This window comes from Belonocnema kinseyi, chromosome 8 (genome assembly GCF_010883055.1).
Source record: "Belonocnema kinseyi isolate 2016_QV_RU_SX_M_011 chromosome 8, B_treatae_v1, whole genome shotgun sequence".
Lineage (NCBI taxonomy): Eukaryota > Metazoa > Arthropoda > Insecta > Hymenoptera > Cynipidae > Belonocnema > Belonocnema kinseyi.
The window spans coordinates 102,181,459-102,195,860 of record NC_046664.1 but is presented as its reverse complement, the minus strand read 5'-3'; the positions used below and the strand labels follow the sequence as shown (position 1 = coordinate 102,195,860).

Here is a 14,402-nt window from a genome sequence, read left to right as displayed (position 1 = left end):
TCGGAAGTGGTCTCCCGAGTGAAGGAGAATCCTGATGGAAATAAAGACTTAATTGTCAAGGCCAACCATACAGACATTTACTTTACTCGAATAACTTGTTGATCTTAATTCATGGTTTTGGATCCAGAAATTAATTCTTTCGATTAAAAATGTAATATTTTCTTGGGTGATTTGCAACCACTTCCTGTTTATGAAATCGCATTTGAACTTTCTCCCTAATTCTTTATATCCTGTCCCGTTGTGCTCTGCTCGACTCTGCTCGATGTCCCAATACCGCAGAGCGATTACACAATGACACGGAGACAACATGCGAAATAAGATAAACTTGTTCTGAGCATGCGGGTGAACATGTCTAGATGGAGAGATATCCGAATGATTCATTGGTTGGACGACATTTTCTATCTCCTGGATCGCAAGACCGACTTTTTCAGAATCAAATTCAGCGTAACGGATCCAACAGGCGTATTTATATGGTAAATCAGTTTCGCCAGGATGTTTCTGCTTATAACGGCGAGTTCGACATAGTCGCCATGTTACTACTGAACCGTAATTCTCCACTACACTTTTGCCGTACATGCAAATGGCAGATAGAACGATGCTCCGCGAGAGATAGCCTTTTCTAATGTCTCACCGTTAAACCACATTCTTGATTATATCGACCTAGTGCATAGCCTTTATAATAGACTCTTGGCAGAACAGAGAATAAATAGTTCAATAAGCTAATCTAGAGGAAATTCTCCCATAGCTGACAGCAACAAAAAACTCGCAGAATTTTCCTTATTTCCTACTGACTTGAAATAGGTATACAAGTTTCTCTCTGTGTAACGGAATTTATAAGAGTAATAGGTATCATGGTATCAAAATAATGTGGAATGCAATATATCTTAAGAATATTTCGATGGCGACGGAAATTAGCACAAGGAGATTTATTAGATGTCAAAAACCTATAAATCAGGCTTCTTTCATAGAATTTCTTAAATCGGTTTAAGAAGAAATTTCTTCGACTACTATTTTACGCAAAGAAATTCTAAATTTACTATGAAACCTTATTTTTATTATTACACGGAAAAAAATGGTTAGTTTCGACAAGAAGCTCCTTATTAGTAGAGTTGGTATAAGCTACGACAACTACTTCGATGGTAACAGTAACTAACCAGTTTTCTACGGCCGCCGTTAGCCCCCTATGAAGGTTATATTAGTAAGGATAGTAATTGTAGTCACAACAAATAAATCAGTTACATTTACCAGAAATTTATTTTCCAAGAAATAAAAGTAGTAGAGGTTACAAGTTTCGGCCCTTGGCGATATTGGCAGAACTGAATTCTGAGTAGTGCTGCCAACATTCGCATCGAAATGTTTCGTCATGTTTTCGATGATCGCCATTTTAATTTGAACCTTTACGTATAATGCGTAAACACGTGGAAAATATTGAAGAGCATCGTATAGATCCTTAGGGCGCCCTCAACGGCCTACGCTTAGGGCACCTTTTCACGGAGACCTGTTTTGAAATAATCGTGAAATTAATATTTTTCATTAGATTTATTTCTAGTCACTTTGTTGGTTTGGCCTCCGTGAAAAGGTACCCTAATTTGTATAAATACATCATCGTGACAATTCAAATTGACAGCGAGATGAATATAATTATATTAATAGTAAGAAAATATAAGATTGAATAGTAATATTATATAAGATTATATAATAGTACGGATTACTACTTTAAGTAGTAAGATCAACTAGTTTATTTGTAAAATAATTAATTTAATAGTAAGACTTAATAACAAAAGTAGTAACGCTTACTATTTAAAGTAGTAAACACAACTACCTGAAAGTAGTACCTACCATCGAGTAGTAAGGACATCTACTACCAATCTTGTGAATAAAAGTAGTAGCCTCAACCACTTTAATAGAAGCGGCATATATTACAAACTAAAATAGTTGGGCCTACTACTTTGTTCGTTGTCCCAACCAACTATTTTTTTCAGTGTAACACTATTAATAAAATAGCTTTTAATTACATAAGTGTCAGGTTCAAGATCCTCGCTTGTCACATTAAAACAGTCGTTTTATTTTCGTAAACGTTTTTAACATTTAATCTTCGCTTGTCTTAGACATTTTCCCAGCTTCACAGAATCACTTCATTGCGCACGTGTCGGATTTGAATCCCAGTGCTTCTGTCGGGGCATCATTATTTCCTTGGCGTTCATTAGGTGCTGCGATTTGTAATGTTGAACTAGCGCCAGGATGGAAAAATCGTACGTGTAAAGGCACGAAGGGACGAGGATTTCCAGCTGCAGAACGGCGCGGCGCACTCGGAGAAGCAAAATTAGCTTGATGCAGTTCCCGATAGCGTCGACCTCGGTGCATACGTTGAGGAGTAACGTGTACGGTATGCAGATTTAGTACCGTTACCGCTGTACTCACCACTACCGCGGATCCCTATGGTGGCTTACGAAAGTAGCAAAGGGTATATATTGTGTTAAGTCAAATCTACAAAATCTACAGGCACTTCTAATACGGTACTCCAATCCAAAGTCGAGAAAACAGTCTTTGCCAGAAAGGATGCCAGCCAGCCTGAAAACACGATGTACTTTAGCGCCTATCTAGTACCCACCTAACGAGTGATCTACGAGAAAATCCATGACAGAACCGATCGAGAAAACAGTCACGGTAATAGCGCCTTATTATCATCCCGCGTGTGGATCGGTACAGAAACTTTGTAGCAGTAACGTGTTTCCTAAGCTATTCTTTACTTTAATAGCAGTTATGGTCAGTCAATTTACGACATCAAAACTTCTTTAGACTCTCTATGACATTCGCGGTACGGCTTGTGGAGTTCAAGCTTGGAGTGTCAAAACTTATAGATGATCTGTTTGATCTTCTAGATACTCGTAGTACTAATACCAAAAGCGCCAACTATAATTTGGTCTCCATAGTCAACCAGACCCTAATTTCTTAGTCTTTTCAATTATACACTGGCGTTTTAGACTCACTATCAGGATAACCAAATCGACACACTAGGATTGTCAATTTTCGTCTTTCGTCTCTCTTACTCTCTGCTTTGATAGTAAAGCTAATGCTCCTAGGATAATCTAGTTTACGCTCCCGGATTATAAACTTAACACTCTGGGATAGTGAAGCTAACCATCAAACTTTGACTCTCCACGTATGGTGCGGTACACCATATAGGGGGCTGTCCCATAGTTAAAACTAAATGAAGTCAGAAAATATAGTCATAATAATTTGTACTGTTTCTGTTATTTTTAATTAATTTAATAAAAACTGAACAGTTTCATTTAAGATTCCTTTCATATTTTTGTTTTTGCGATTATAATTATAACAAATTATAAAACAAATTTATTTATTTCTTTAAATTCTGACGTGGTCTATAAAAGATCGAACAAACTGATTTAAATCATTTTTATTATCAAGAAAGAAGTATTAAAAAAAATGTAATCTAATCTGGCAATTTTTATGAAATGAACTATAAAAATTGTCCTGAAAACAATAGAACATATTATGAAATAAAAATATAATTTATTATTTAAAATAAAATAATTTTAAATTATTTTCTGTTTCGAAATTATTTACAGTTATCGATGAGCTTTTTTCCTTATTTTATAAATTAATTCAAAGATCGTTCTTGTGTGGATACAATGAAATTTGTTTACTCATCTGGTTAAAACTGACCTAAAAGGGTACACATTATTGTAAATATTGTTCATGTGTTTTACAAAGAATTTAAAAAAAAGAGAACATGAAATAAAAATGTAATAACTTTTCGAAAGAAATCGTTTCACTTTAAGTATCTGAGTCTTTTTTCTTTTTGAATGCGTTTTAAATTTTTTATATTACATATATTTTGCTAATTAGAATAAGTAAAAAATTATTAATTTAGTGCAATTAAAATAAATAAATAAATGATTATTATTATATTAATGTACTGATACAGAATTTACCATAAAACATAGCCACAACATTAAGTGTAATTTATCTGTGGTCTAACAAATTTTCTGACCACACTCTGACAGATGACCCTATAAGACGAACAATCTAAGAAAGATTCGTATTTCATCCTCTTGAGACCCAGACAATTGCAAGTTCTTTCTGAAGGATCAAGGTCTAATGGAAGTTTTCTGCAAATACTAACTTTTAAGATGATATTTCGTATTTGTTAAGAATCTTGAACAGATTCTTTCTGCTTTTTGATTTTAAAATATGGAATAATATTAAAGTATTCCGGTCAGTGAAATTGACACACGAATCGCACGAACTATCAACGATGAAAAGATCGTCGAAAATAGCAACAAAATCCCCTTGGACGGGGGAGTTCCTCCATAATAGCGGATTTTCTTAGTCTTTTTGCATTGAATTCCAATTTCTTGAACTTATCGATGCAGTTACGCATTGGCGATTCAGCCCACCCACTGAGTTCTTAAACACGAGCACGAGAGGAAGGAAATTCACTGAAAACGCTGTTTGCAACTCGAGCACCTTGCATTATACACATTCTCTTACATAATAATAATGTGATAATATCAAACATAACCGAAAAATCATATTTCAACGGTTTACCTTGACCTTTTCTGATTTTTGAAAGTCAAGTTCTATTTTTCATTGTTATTTAATTTCTGTTGTATTTTAGGTCGTTGTAGTGATGTTCCTTGATATACGTGCCATTTTAATAACGAGAACCTTTCTTTTGGTCTTCCAACGAAACATCGATAGTTAAAAGGAACGAGTTTTGTTTCCAAGTAAGAATGCCGGCGAAAATATAGGTTCTGGTTGAATGGCCTTCAAAAATGAGCCATGCTAATGATCCATCGCTGTTTCACTCCAAGAGGTTTGAGTCAATAACTCAGCGTCCAAATGATAAAGGCATTAGAGTATGTTCGTTTAAGTGCAACCAAAGATAATCTTCTTTTAAAAATGCATGTAGCCCTTGTCTAAGTGGAGGTGTGATATAGGTGGTAATCCATGTTTCCCAAAAGCCTAAGTATCGCATCATGAAGTTCATTACATTACTTAATTTATTAGATTTGACAGTTATTGCCAACTTCAACTAATCCCTGTGGCAGTTATTGACATACGCGCCCACTGATTTTCACCGTATCTACTATTTTCTCATTTAATATTGCCATAAAAGTTTAAATATACAAGCCTTGAAATTTCATGAGGACTATTTAGAACGAGAGTCTCCCTTGTGATCTAACAATTGACTTGAAGCATTCTACCAAATTGCGACTCTGCGTCCCAAGTCATGTTCGTAATAGCGAGTGGGTGTTCATACACGTGAACACAGATCTACACGTGCGTTCGAGTGTTCCAGGAACGTGCGTGACTAGGAAGTCTTCAAGAGTCATCCTTCTAAATGACTTTTTTAAATTTTAAGTTTACAAATGCACAACAATGCAGAAATATTATTGTGATTGATACAGTTATATATGGTTTGTTTTTTAATTGTATTTTCTCTTACAAAAATAATCACTTTATGAATCTTATATTCATGAAATATGTATTTTCAGGTGTAAATATCAAGAGTGGTAATTTAAAAGCAATTATTTGCATCTTTGATTTTTTCGAGATTTAAGTTATGTCTAACATCGACCTCAGATTCTTGTAGCACGAGCTTACTTATCGCGCATTCGATTATCCTGCACTGGTGTACTCCAAGAGCACTCCGATTGCTCCCCTTTACTTCTTCTTACTTCTTCCATCTCACTTAGACCTGATGCGGTTCAGATCGGAGTGCACCAGTGCAGGATAATCGAATACGCTATTAGTCTTACGAGTCCTCAAGAATAAGTCGAGTCTCGAGTCGATACACCTAAGAGCCGAGTCGAGTAAAGGCACCCTGCTGAGACTTGCTTTGAACCTCTTTCCTAGGGCTAATGAAGCAACGAGCGAACCAAGTTTCGTTCTTTTCCATACGATGATTCAGCTTTCTCTCTCTTTTCCTCTTACTTTTTAATTTCATCGTTTCTTTATTCCCTTCAATTTTATCCAATTATCTGACTGCCTGTTTGTCACAATTTACGCAACCAAAGTTCTATTTATGTCTTATACACCGACACGTGTATGTTCTTCTTTATAATCGTTTGACTTCTATTGGAAGTATAGCTAATTCTCCGGACAAATATTACTTGCATATTAACGATACATAGTTTGAAGGATCATGAAGAATATTTCCGATCATGAAATCCTGATGAAGTAACAAATAGAGACCTAACCATCTGATTAATTTCTGTTACAGCTGTGCAGAGAGGGCGAGTTCCACCCTCGCAGCCATCACTTCCGGGGCTACCGGGACAATTTGCTCTGACGAATGGCGACGCAGTGGCATGCGCGAGTTTGAATGGACACTCGTACCTGTCATCCTATATTAGCCTACTTCTCAGGGCGGAACCATATCCGACGTCGAGATACGGTCAATGCATGCAACCGAACAATATCATGGGAATAGATAACATATGCGAGTTGGCAGCAAGATTGCTATTCTCTGCAGTCGAGTGGGCCAGAAATATACCTTTCTTCCCTGACCTCCAAGTGACGGATCAGGTGGCCCTTCTGAGGTTAGTCTGGAGCGAACTCTTCGTACTCAATGCGAGTCAGTGTTCTATGCCCCTTCATGTGGCACCTCTCCTGGCAGCAGCAGGTCTCCATGCATCTCCCATGGCTGCTGATCGTGTCGTGGCCTTCATGGATCACATCAGGATCTTCCAGGAGCAAGTCGAGAAGCTTAAAGCTCTCCACGTGGATTCTGCTGAATATAGTTGCCTCAAAGCCATCGTTCTCTTCACTACAGGTAAGGTTCTAACCAGTGGCGCGCCCAAAATTAGCTTTTACTTCGCAGCTCTTTATGGGTCTGATATGGTGACATCGATTGTCATCAACGGATCCTGAATGGGGCTCTTGTGATGATTAGCAAGTTCCCATTCTTTCGGGCTAGATTTCTCTGAAAGCAGACTCATCGTTCAGGCAGAGGATAGTTTAGAAATTAACGATCCGAAGACCGGTTAATCCAACTCATTTGGTCAAACACCTCCGACTGTATAGGAGTCGGAGGAATTTTTTTATTTTCTCTGAGTACGTTTTACTTTTGAAACAGCTAGAATTTGCTAGTCTGCGAATGTCTCGGAACCAAATATGTACGGATTAAAGGGTTAGTGGGTCTATAGCCTTAGGATTCAGGAGGGATATTGTGCTCAAGATTAGGAGCTTTTGCTTAAATGATGCTGTGAATATGATTTATTACTATTTATTGTAAGTATGCAAATTGGACATTAATCAAAATAGATTGTTCTATTCATCATCATCGTCAATATCCTAACCCACTAGAGAAGAATGGAATAACCTTCTGAGTTATAGATTTTTATAGATTTAAACTAACAATAATGCAACTTTATACTACTGCAAAAACTTCATTTGAACCTAAAGACAAAGACTTGTTATTAAATAATGATTTTCATGTAAAAAGTATTTTTAAATTAGATTAGTTTTGTTACCTTCGCGCATAACGATTATCCCCTAGTCATCTGTATTATCTTCAGACTGTCTTCTTTCGCATTGAGTGAATTGTTCAATAAAATCGATTTGTTTTCTAAAATACTGAATGCTTTTTTATTGGAATTATTATCTACCTTGAAATATTATCGTATAAATAAGTACGTAGTGGATGTTAAGTTTAATTCCTGAACACTTCAAGGAGTTGTAGCAACCTGTAGCAGGAGTTGTAGCAAATATCATATACTAAAGTGACTTTTAAAATGAGATGAAAAAGGGAAAAAATTTTTATAGTAAAACTTAAAAATTTCACTGAGGAACTTTTCTCGCCAAACACCGTTTAGCCTAGGAATTTCTGTAAAGACTGAAGTTACACTATCAAGGAAGCGCCGGAAGAACGGGTAGCCGTAGTTGTCACAGTAACTCGTTGGCCTATCCGGTGAGAATTGTTATTTGCTGGGTAAGCGAGAAAGTCGCGCACTGTCTAATCAACAAGATACGATGGAATCGTGACGGCTGTCGTCCCGTTCGCGATCCTAGTAGGTTAGACCATGAGAAATATAACAATATATTCCGTGGATGTTGCGATCACTGTTGTTCTGGATAGACAATGCCCCTCTAACTCTTGCTCCGATGACAACCACATCCTGTCCGAATGGAGCTCAAGGGCTATCTTTTGGCCTATCTACTCCGTTCCGATTTTGAGCATCCTCACGGAAACGCAAACCATGTGCGAAATCGTCCGGACGAGCTTTCGAAAAGAGCCAGTGCGAGTGCCAAAAAGGACCACACGCATAAGCAGGACTCACGTTTAGGTTCTATGCTAAAATGTCTCGCCGCAGATACGACGGGGGGCTATTTATTTCCGTGCTGTTTGGGTGCGCTTAGCCTGGCTTAGCTTATGCTAATGCCCCGATTCTCGAGGTTCTTTCCTCCTTTTACCTTTCTTTTATATCTATTTTTTACTTTCTCCCCAGTGCTTCTTTTTTTTCTACCTTCCTTTTTATCGCTCAGTCTTCTTATTTCCTAAACGAGCCAAGGATCACACGATCCCATGGTGAAGTTAAAATCGTGTCCCCAAGTACGAAATGCATACCAGGGTGTTGTCTTTAGTAACAATAAGCAGGTGAACTCGGCTTTCGGACTTTCGCGGTCAGGGGTCTAAATCTTTAAACAAATTCGGCGGAATACCCTTTCGGATCCTTACTAGGATAAGGAATTATGTGGTATTGTGTAGCAGTCTAGGGCCCATAATTTAAAAAATATGACGTTGTGATTTAAATAAAAATGGTGCTTTTGTTTAAGATGGAAACATGCATGTCTTATAGAGGCTAATAAACTATTTCATACTATTTTTATGTTTATCTTCTTAAGAAACATTAAATTAAATTGAAATTCCAGTTTACCATCATATCTAATGAGTTAAGTGCAGCATCCTTAAGAATGTATGCCGCGAAATGCTTTTATGCTTTCAACGTAATGTTCTCATCTTATCAGCACGATGCCATCAACAGGTTATCTCATAACTCGTTAAAATATCACTCAAACTGTATGGCTTTAGCAAAAGTCTTTAGCTTCTTTATGAGTCACAAACTAACCTAATTTCCCAGACATAACTTCTTAACGTCAAACTAAATTTGCTTTTTAATCGCATCCCACTACTCTTCAGTACAAAATTGCATTCCATATAAACATTTTTAAGGTCTGACATTTTTCATTAGAAATTAGAATTTGACATTAGAATTGTCTTCCATATTACAATTTGTGAATGCAGGGAACGACCTCTCCTTTACAATGACCATTAAGTCACGTAGCATATCTTTATCTAAATAATTACGGGGAACCAGGAAAACTGCACGTAATTCAAGCACCAATTTCAATAGTCCACTTGCTTCCACTGTTTTGCAGCGACCCTGCCACTTGGTCCAAGACATCCTTTACTCTCAGCTAGGGGTCGGTTTTTTTTTTTCATACACTTCGTAGTCACGTGTCTAATTGTTCGGGTAAAACGGTGGAACGAGGGCACGGTGCATAAAGTACATTTAGCTCGCTAGATCGGCTGTTCCAGCGCTTTAGCTTTCTCCAAGCATGTACGATGCATACCTGGTGGTCGATTTCTATCGCACAACAGCTTCCGCCCAAAATACCGTTGTTTAAGCCAACCAATTAAACAGGGAATTTATTTTCCGTAATAGTCAATACAGAGGTCTGAGGTACTTATCGAATATTAATTCAAAATTGAAAAGTACTGTAAAATTATATTGGATTTTTGCTGAGCATGGTACAACTTTCGAGATAATGCGATGCTTCTCTCTATAAATTCTCATTTTTATTCTAAAGTAACAGGAATATTCAGCTACTGTAAGCTTGTCTAAAAATTTGTCTATTTACGTTGAAATTTCTTTATAGGTGTCAGATGTTCTTCAGAGAACTTATTTTCAGGCCACCCCGTAGTTCCGTAAATGTACGGTGTAGATATATTTATGCGAAAGGGTATTACGGAGAGTGTGGTATACGTGTATCTTGATGGGGAACACTCCCACGATTATGTGGCATGCAATGCAATTCCCTTTGCCTTGCCCAACCAGCGAGCACCTACCAACCCACGTACCCAACTCGATACACATGTAGAACTTTCTCTGTAGCAGTTTGGGTTATAGATGCCATCGAATCAACGATCTAATTAAGAATATATGCCGCGATGAATAAAACTATATATCTTGGCACCTATCTCAAACCTTTGCACGTAAATTTGGCTTAGCTCTCTTTATTATTGGCTCAATGTTCCAAAGATCTTTAAAATAACTCGGACGAGGATAGTTTTACTAGGTAATTATCCCAAATAAAGTTGATACCTCTATACTGCATTTTTTTGATGCACTGTTAGTTTGGAAGAACTTCATTCTGAAAAGCGAAACTAATAGCCGTAACATGTGCGAACATTGCTGAGATCACGCTAATTACATTATGACTTTTTATCGATCTTATTCGTGCGTAAAACGGTGATTTTCATGCATGAAGAAGAACTGAAACCTCACTACAGTTCTTTGACCCTTGTATGCTTAAGATCTTGCATTCACGGCGCGCTTCAATCGCTAATAACCCTGCGACGATCCACCCATAAAGTCGGTCTCTCTAGGCTAAAACTATCCTAGCAGGGTTCTCTCATTTAAGGTCGTTATGCCAGGTTCTCGCGACGAGAAACATTGTTCGGCTATTCATTAAATCTAAAACCTGCAGCGACTGGTTGGGAACCACTGGGTCTAAAGTTTTTCAAGTACCGAGTGCCGGTATGTTTAATAAAATGTTGCCGCGTCATTAATGTGGGCACTGCTAGCAGCGAATACTTTTTATGGTTTGACTATGCCACTGATGACTTGGTACATTCGAACAGGGGAACCACTATTCATGCCTAGATTCAAGCCTGAAATGAAGCACAGTGCCCACCCACACCTGTCAAACGCCTATGACGAAATCTGTCAATAGTAATCACACGTTAATTTCCTCATGCAAATACCGGCCTAACTCCTTTTCGACCAATCGCATCGGTACCGTCAGGCTCCCTTCTGGATTTTACGTCCATCTTGGACTCTAAAAAATACTTCATAATTCAATTTCTCCATTTGTCATAGACCATTGTGTCCTGAGGTGACTGATCGTTTTTTTCGGTTATTGAACATGTGCCTGATTTTTACGTGACTTCTGACTTGGTCAGGAATTTAGGATGAGTAATATTTAAATAAAAATATTCTGGTCCTTCTTATTTCGATCGAAAAAAGAGAAGAGGGATCGTATTGTTTGATATTAAAAATAACAAAAGATCGAGACCAGGAATTGTAGTTTGGAAAGGTACTAATTTAAAGTTGGAATTATCGAAGGACAATCAATGCCAGTCACAAGTAGTTATTGTTGTACGAAGTCACATTCTCAAACTCTATTCGTCTATTAACCCCGGTCAATTTATTAACTAGTCGAACAATCCAATGTTCTCCAAATGTCGGATCTTCATGGCTTGGACGTTGGCACGGAGTAATCAGCGTCTATCACAAGCTACATTCAGGCGTCCGAGTCTCTGAAAGCGTTTGTCAATCAATCTTCAATCCATTGAAACTGTTGTTGTTACTCACCGATTCTTGGATATGCGGAAATGATAACGGAGCTCTCACATAAAATACCCATGTGCCTTATTACACTCTTAGGAATCCTTTATTCTTTGACCTTGTGTTTCTACCCTCTACAAAAAAAATTTTCCCGGCCGAGAAAATGAAATGTAAAAGATTTTATAGGTATAAAGAGAATAAATAGAAAGAGAATTGAAATCTAGTTCATGCTTTGTTCTCTTTAATCTAATGCAAATTGGTGTTTGAAAGAGTTGTACGTTCGCAAATCCCGACTTAAATGACATTCGTGCTCCTCTCTTTTTTCAGTGTGGTAAAGGACGACGCTGAAAACAATGCAAATACCGACGCCAATGGACCCGTGTCGAGGGTGGTGCCATGGCACTGATAGTGTTATCTGTGAACCCGACCCGCGACCCCCTCGCAACCCTGTATCTCGCATTGTTACACTGAGCGAGGTCGGGGTCGTGTCCCCAACCCTTGACTTTAAGCGTCACCCATTTTAATTTCATTATCTGTCTTTTTTATCCGCTAGTACGAATTATTTCATGTCAACCGAAACCAACCCGTCGTCACTCTCTCGCGATCCAATCTCCGAGAATTGTACGCCACTGAAAAAAATAAATGGGAAAAAGTCATGTAACACAACATGCCACCAACTGGAAATTGCACACCGAGATTATCTCCTCGTTCCAGATTTTTGAATTTGTTTTCCACAAAGGATATATCGTGAAAACTATAAAAGATTTCTATAAGTTTATAATAATAATACAAATAATTATAAATTCATAGTTTTCCTGCTTTCCTTTGAAAGGTTTCCCTATTCGCAATTCTAGAAGATTAAGAACCAAACATCCTCAAGTCTCGAGTGCTCAGTCGAAAGTTTTGAGCTGGATTCTCGAATTCTTTATGAAAGGGGTAGACGTCGAAGGAAGATGGGGAGGGGAGGTAAAAGAGATGAGGAAGAAAGGCGAGCGGTTTGGTTGCTCCCGGAGAAGTTTTAAATTAGGAACAAATGCGCGTTAAATTTACGACCTAGCACCCATTCACGTTCCTATTTACCAAGGTCGCTACACGTTCTTCGCGATTTTGACGATCCCGCAACCCGTCGACGCATAAATCCACGCTAACTTCTTTCTTTACTTGGACCTCTAAAAGTTTGCAAGCTTACAAGACGGTTGCACGAGTTTTGTGCCGAAACATTAATGGAATGAAAATGCCTCAGCTCCGTGAACCGTACTACCGAGAATACCAAACGACAAAAAGTCGGTTGCAGATTCCTGGATTCGAGTGCGATAAATTGATAGCCCATTAGCTGCACAGAGCACTCGCCATGTGCGTGATTAGGCTGCGTTTCACAATGTACGATTTCCTTAATTTTCGAGTATTCGTCCTCTCTTCTTTTTGAGATTCCACTCTAGTTTTAAGTCTGAAAGAATTCATTTTGACAATGTAAGTATTGGAGTATAGAATACAATAATATATAATAGTTATATGACATTTTTATTGGGTTTTCGAAAGATATAGTTTTTAATTGATACAATATAATATTCTTTGATTATTTATTGCATGTGCTTTAAAGATTTTTGTTTAAAAATAATCATATATCTATTGCAGTGCTTACACCAGAATTCGTGTACTGTGGCCACGTTTTTACCTTGGCCATTAAACGAGCTAGGCACGTAGCCACTAAACGACTGTTGACAATCCTGCGTCATTAGAGATCGCTAACTCGACTCTCATATACCTCTCTCTTTTCCTCTCTTAACGTATCTCCACACTCTTCCTCAATCTTCTCTTCAATTGACATTCGTTATTATTACAAGCACCTCAATACGACGTTATTAGCTAAAATACATTGTCCTCGAGACTAAAAAAGAAAAGAAAAATAAGCAGAGGTCCAAAGCTTCTGGCTAAATCAAGCATTTGTCCAAGAACTCTTAACATTCTTCAAGTCCGTTTCTGAATTCATTTTACTAGCTATCTACTAATAATTGAGCAAATAGACCAAATTGGTCAATCAAATTGGCTGGAAATTAAAGTGACCACTTTACATTGCTTAATCATCATCGTTAGTACCAAAAGAAGCCATATTGATGATGATTGCCCTGATATACCCAAGTGCGAATTGCCGGAGCTGAATGTACGGCCCAGTGTTGGTCCAATTTTGGCAGCCAAAGGTCGGCTAAAGTTATTGGATCAATATCGGCATTTTAACCGGTCCAGTGTTGAGCCAGTGCTGTCAGCCTATATTGGCTATTTATATTTGCCGATCCTCCACCGATGCTTGGCCCAGTATCGGCACTTTATTGCGCCAAGTCTCACTTTTAGTACGGGGAACCATGTTTCACGAGGATCAGCTAGAGTCTGGCCCAGTGATGGCACATTACTGGGCCAAGTGTCACTTTCACCACGGCAAACCATATTTTATTTAAATCAGCCCAATGTTGAGCCAGTGCTGGCAGCCTGTATTGGCTATTTATATTTGCCGATTCTCCACCGATGCTTGACCCAGAATTGGCACTTTGTTTCACCAAGTCTTAGTTTTAGCACCTAATAATCAAATATTACACGAAAGATAAAAAAATTTATTGAAACATTGTCAAAGTTCATGATGAAATTTGTTAAATTCTGTCATTAAACATTGTTAATGTTTATAAAAATTACATTTCCTGTCATTGCAAAAAGTTGTAAAGCAGGCTACAACGGATAAAAATGAAATATTACGCGAAGAAAAATTGTAATCGATTTAAATTATTTATTTAAAAATTATTTTATTGATAT

The 14,402-nt window shown here is 37.7% G+C and overlaps 1 protein-coding gene across 3 annotated transcripts in view; it reads left to right on the top strand.

Annotated features, from left to right (window-relative positions):
* The window catches only part of LOC117177878 (steroid receptor seven-up, isoforms B/C), a 115,054-nt gene that overhangs the window by 51,339 nt on the left and 49,313 nt on the right, over positions 1-14,402 (top strand). For 2 of the 3 annotated variants that reach the window (XM_033368924.1, XM_033368923.1), the window contains exon 3: positions 6,251-6,802. In XM_033368924.1, the coding sequence (XP_033224815.1) occupies positions 6,251-6,802 (552 nt within the window). Of the gene's footprint in view, positions 1-6,250; positions 7,539-14,402 lie in introns of those variants that run through there. The other variant, XM_033368925.1, reaches the window with a different exon arrangement.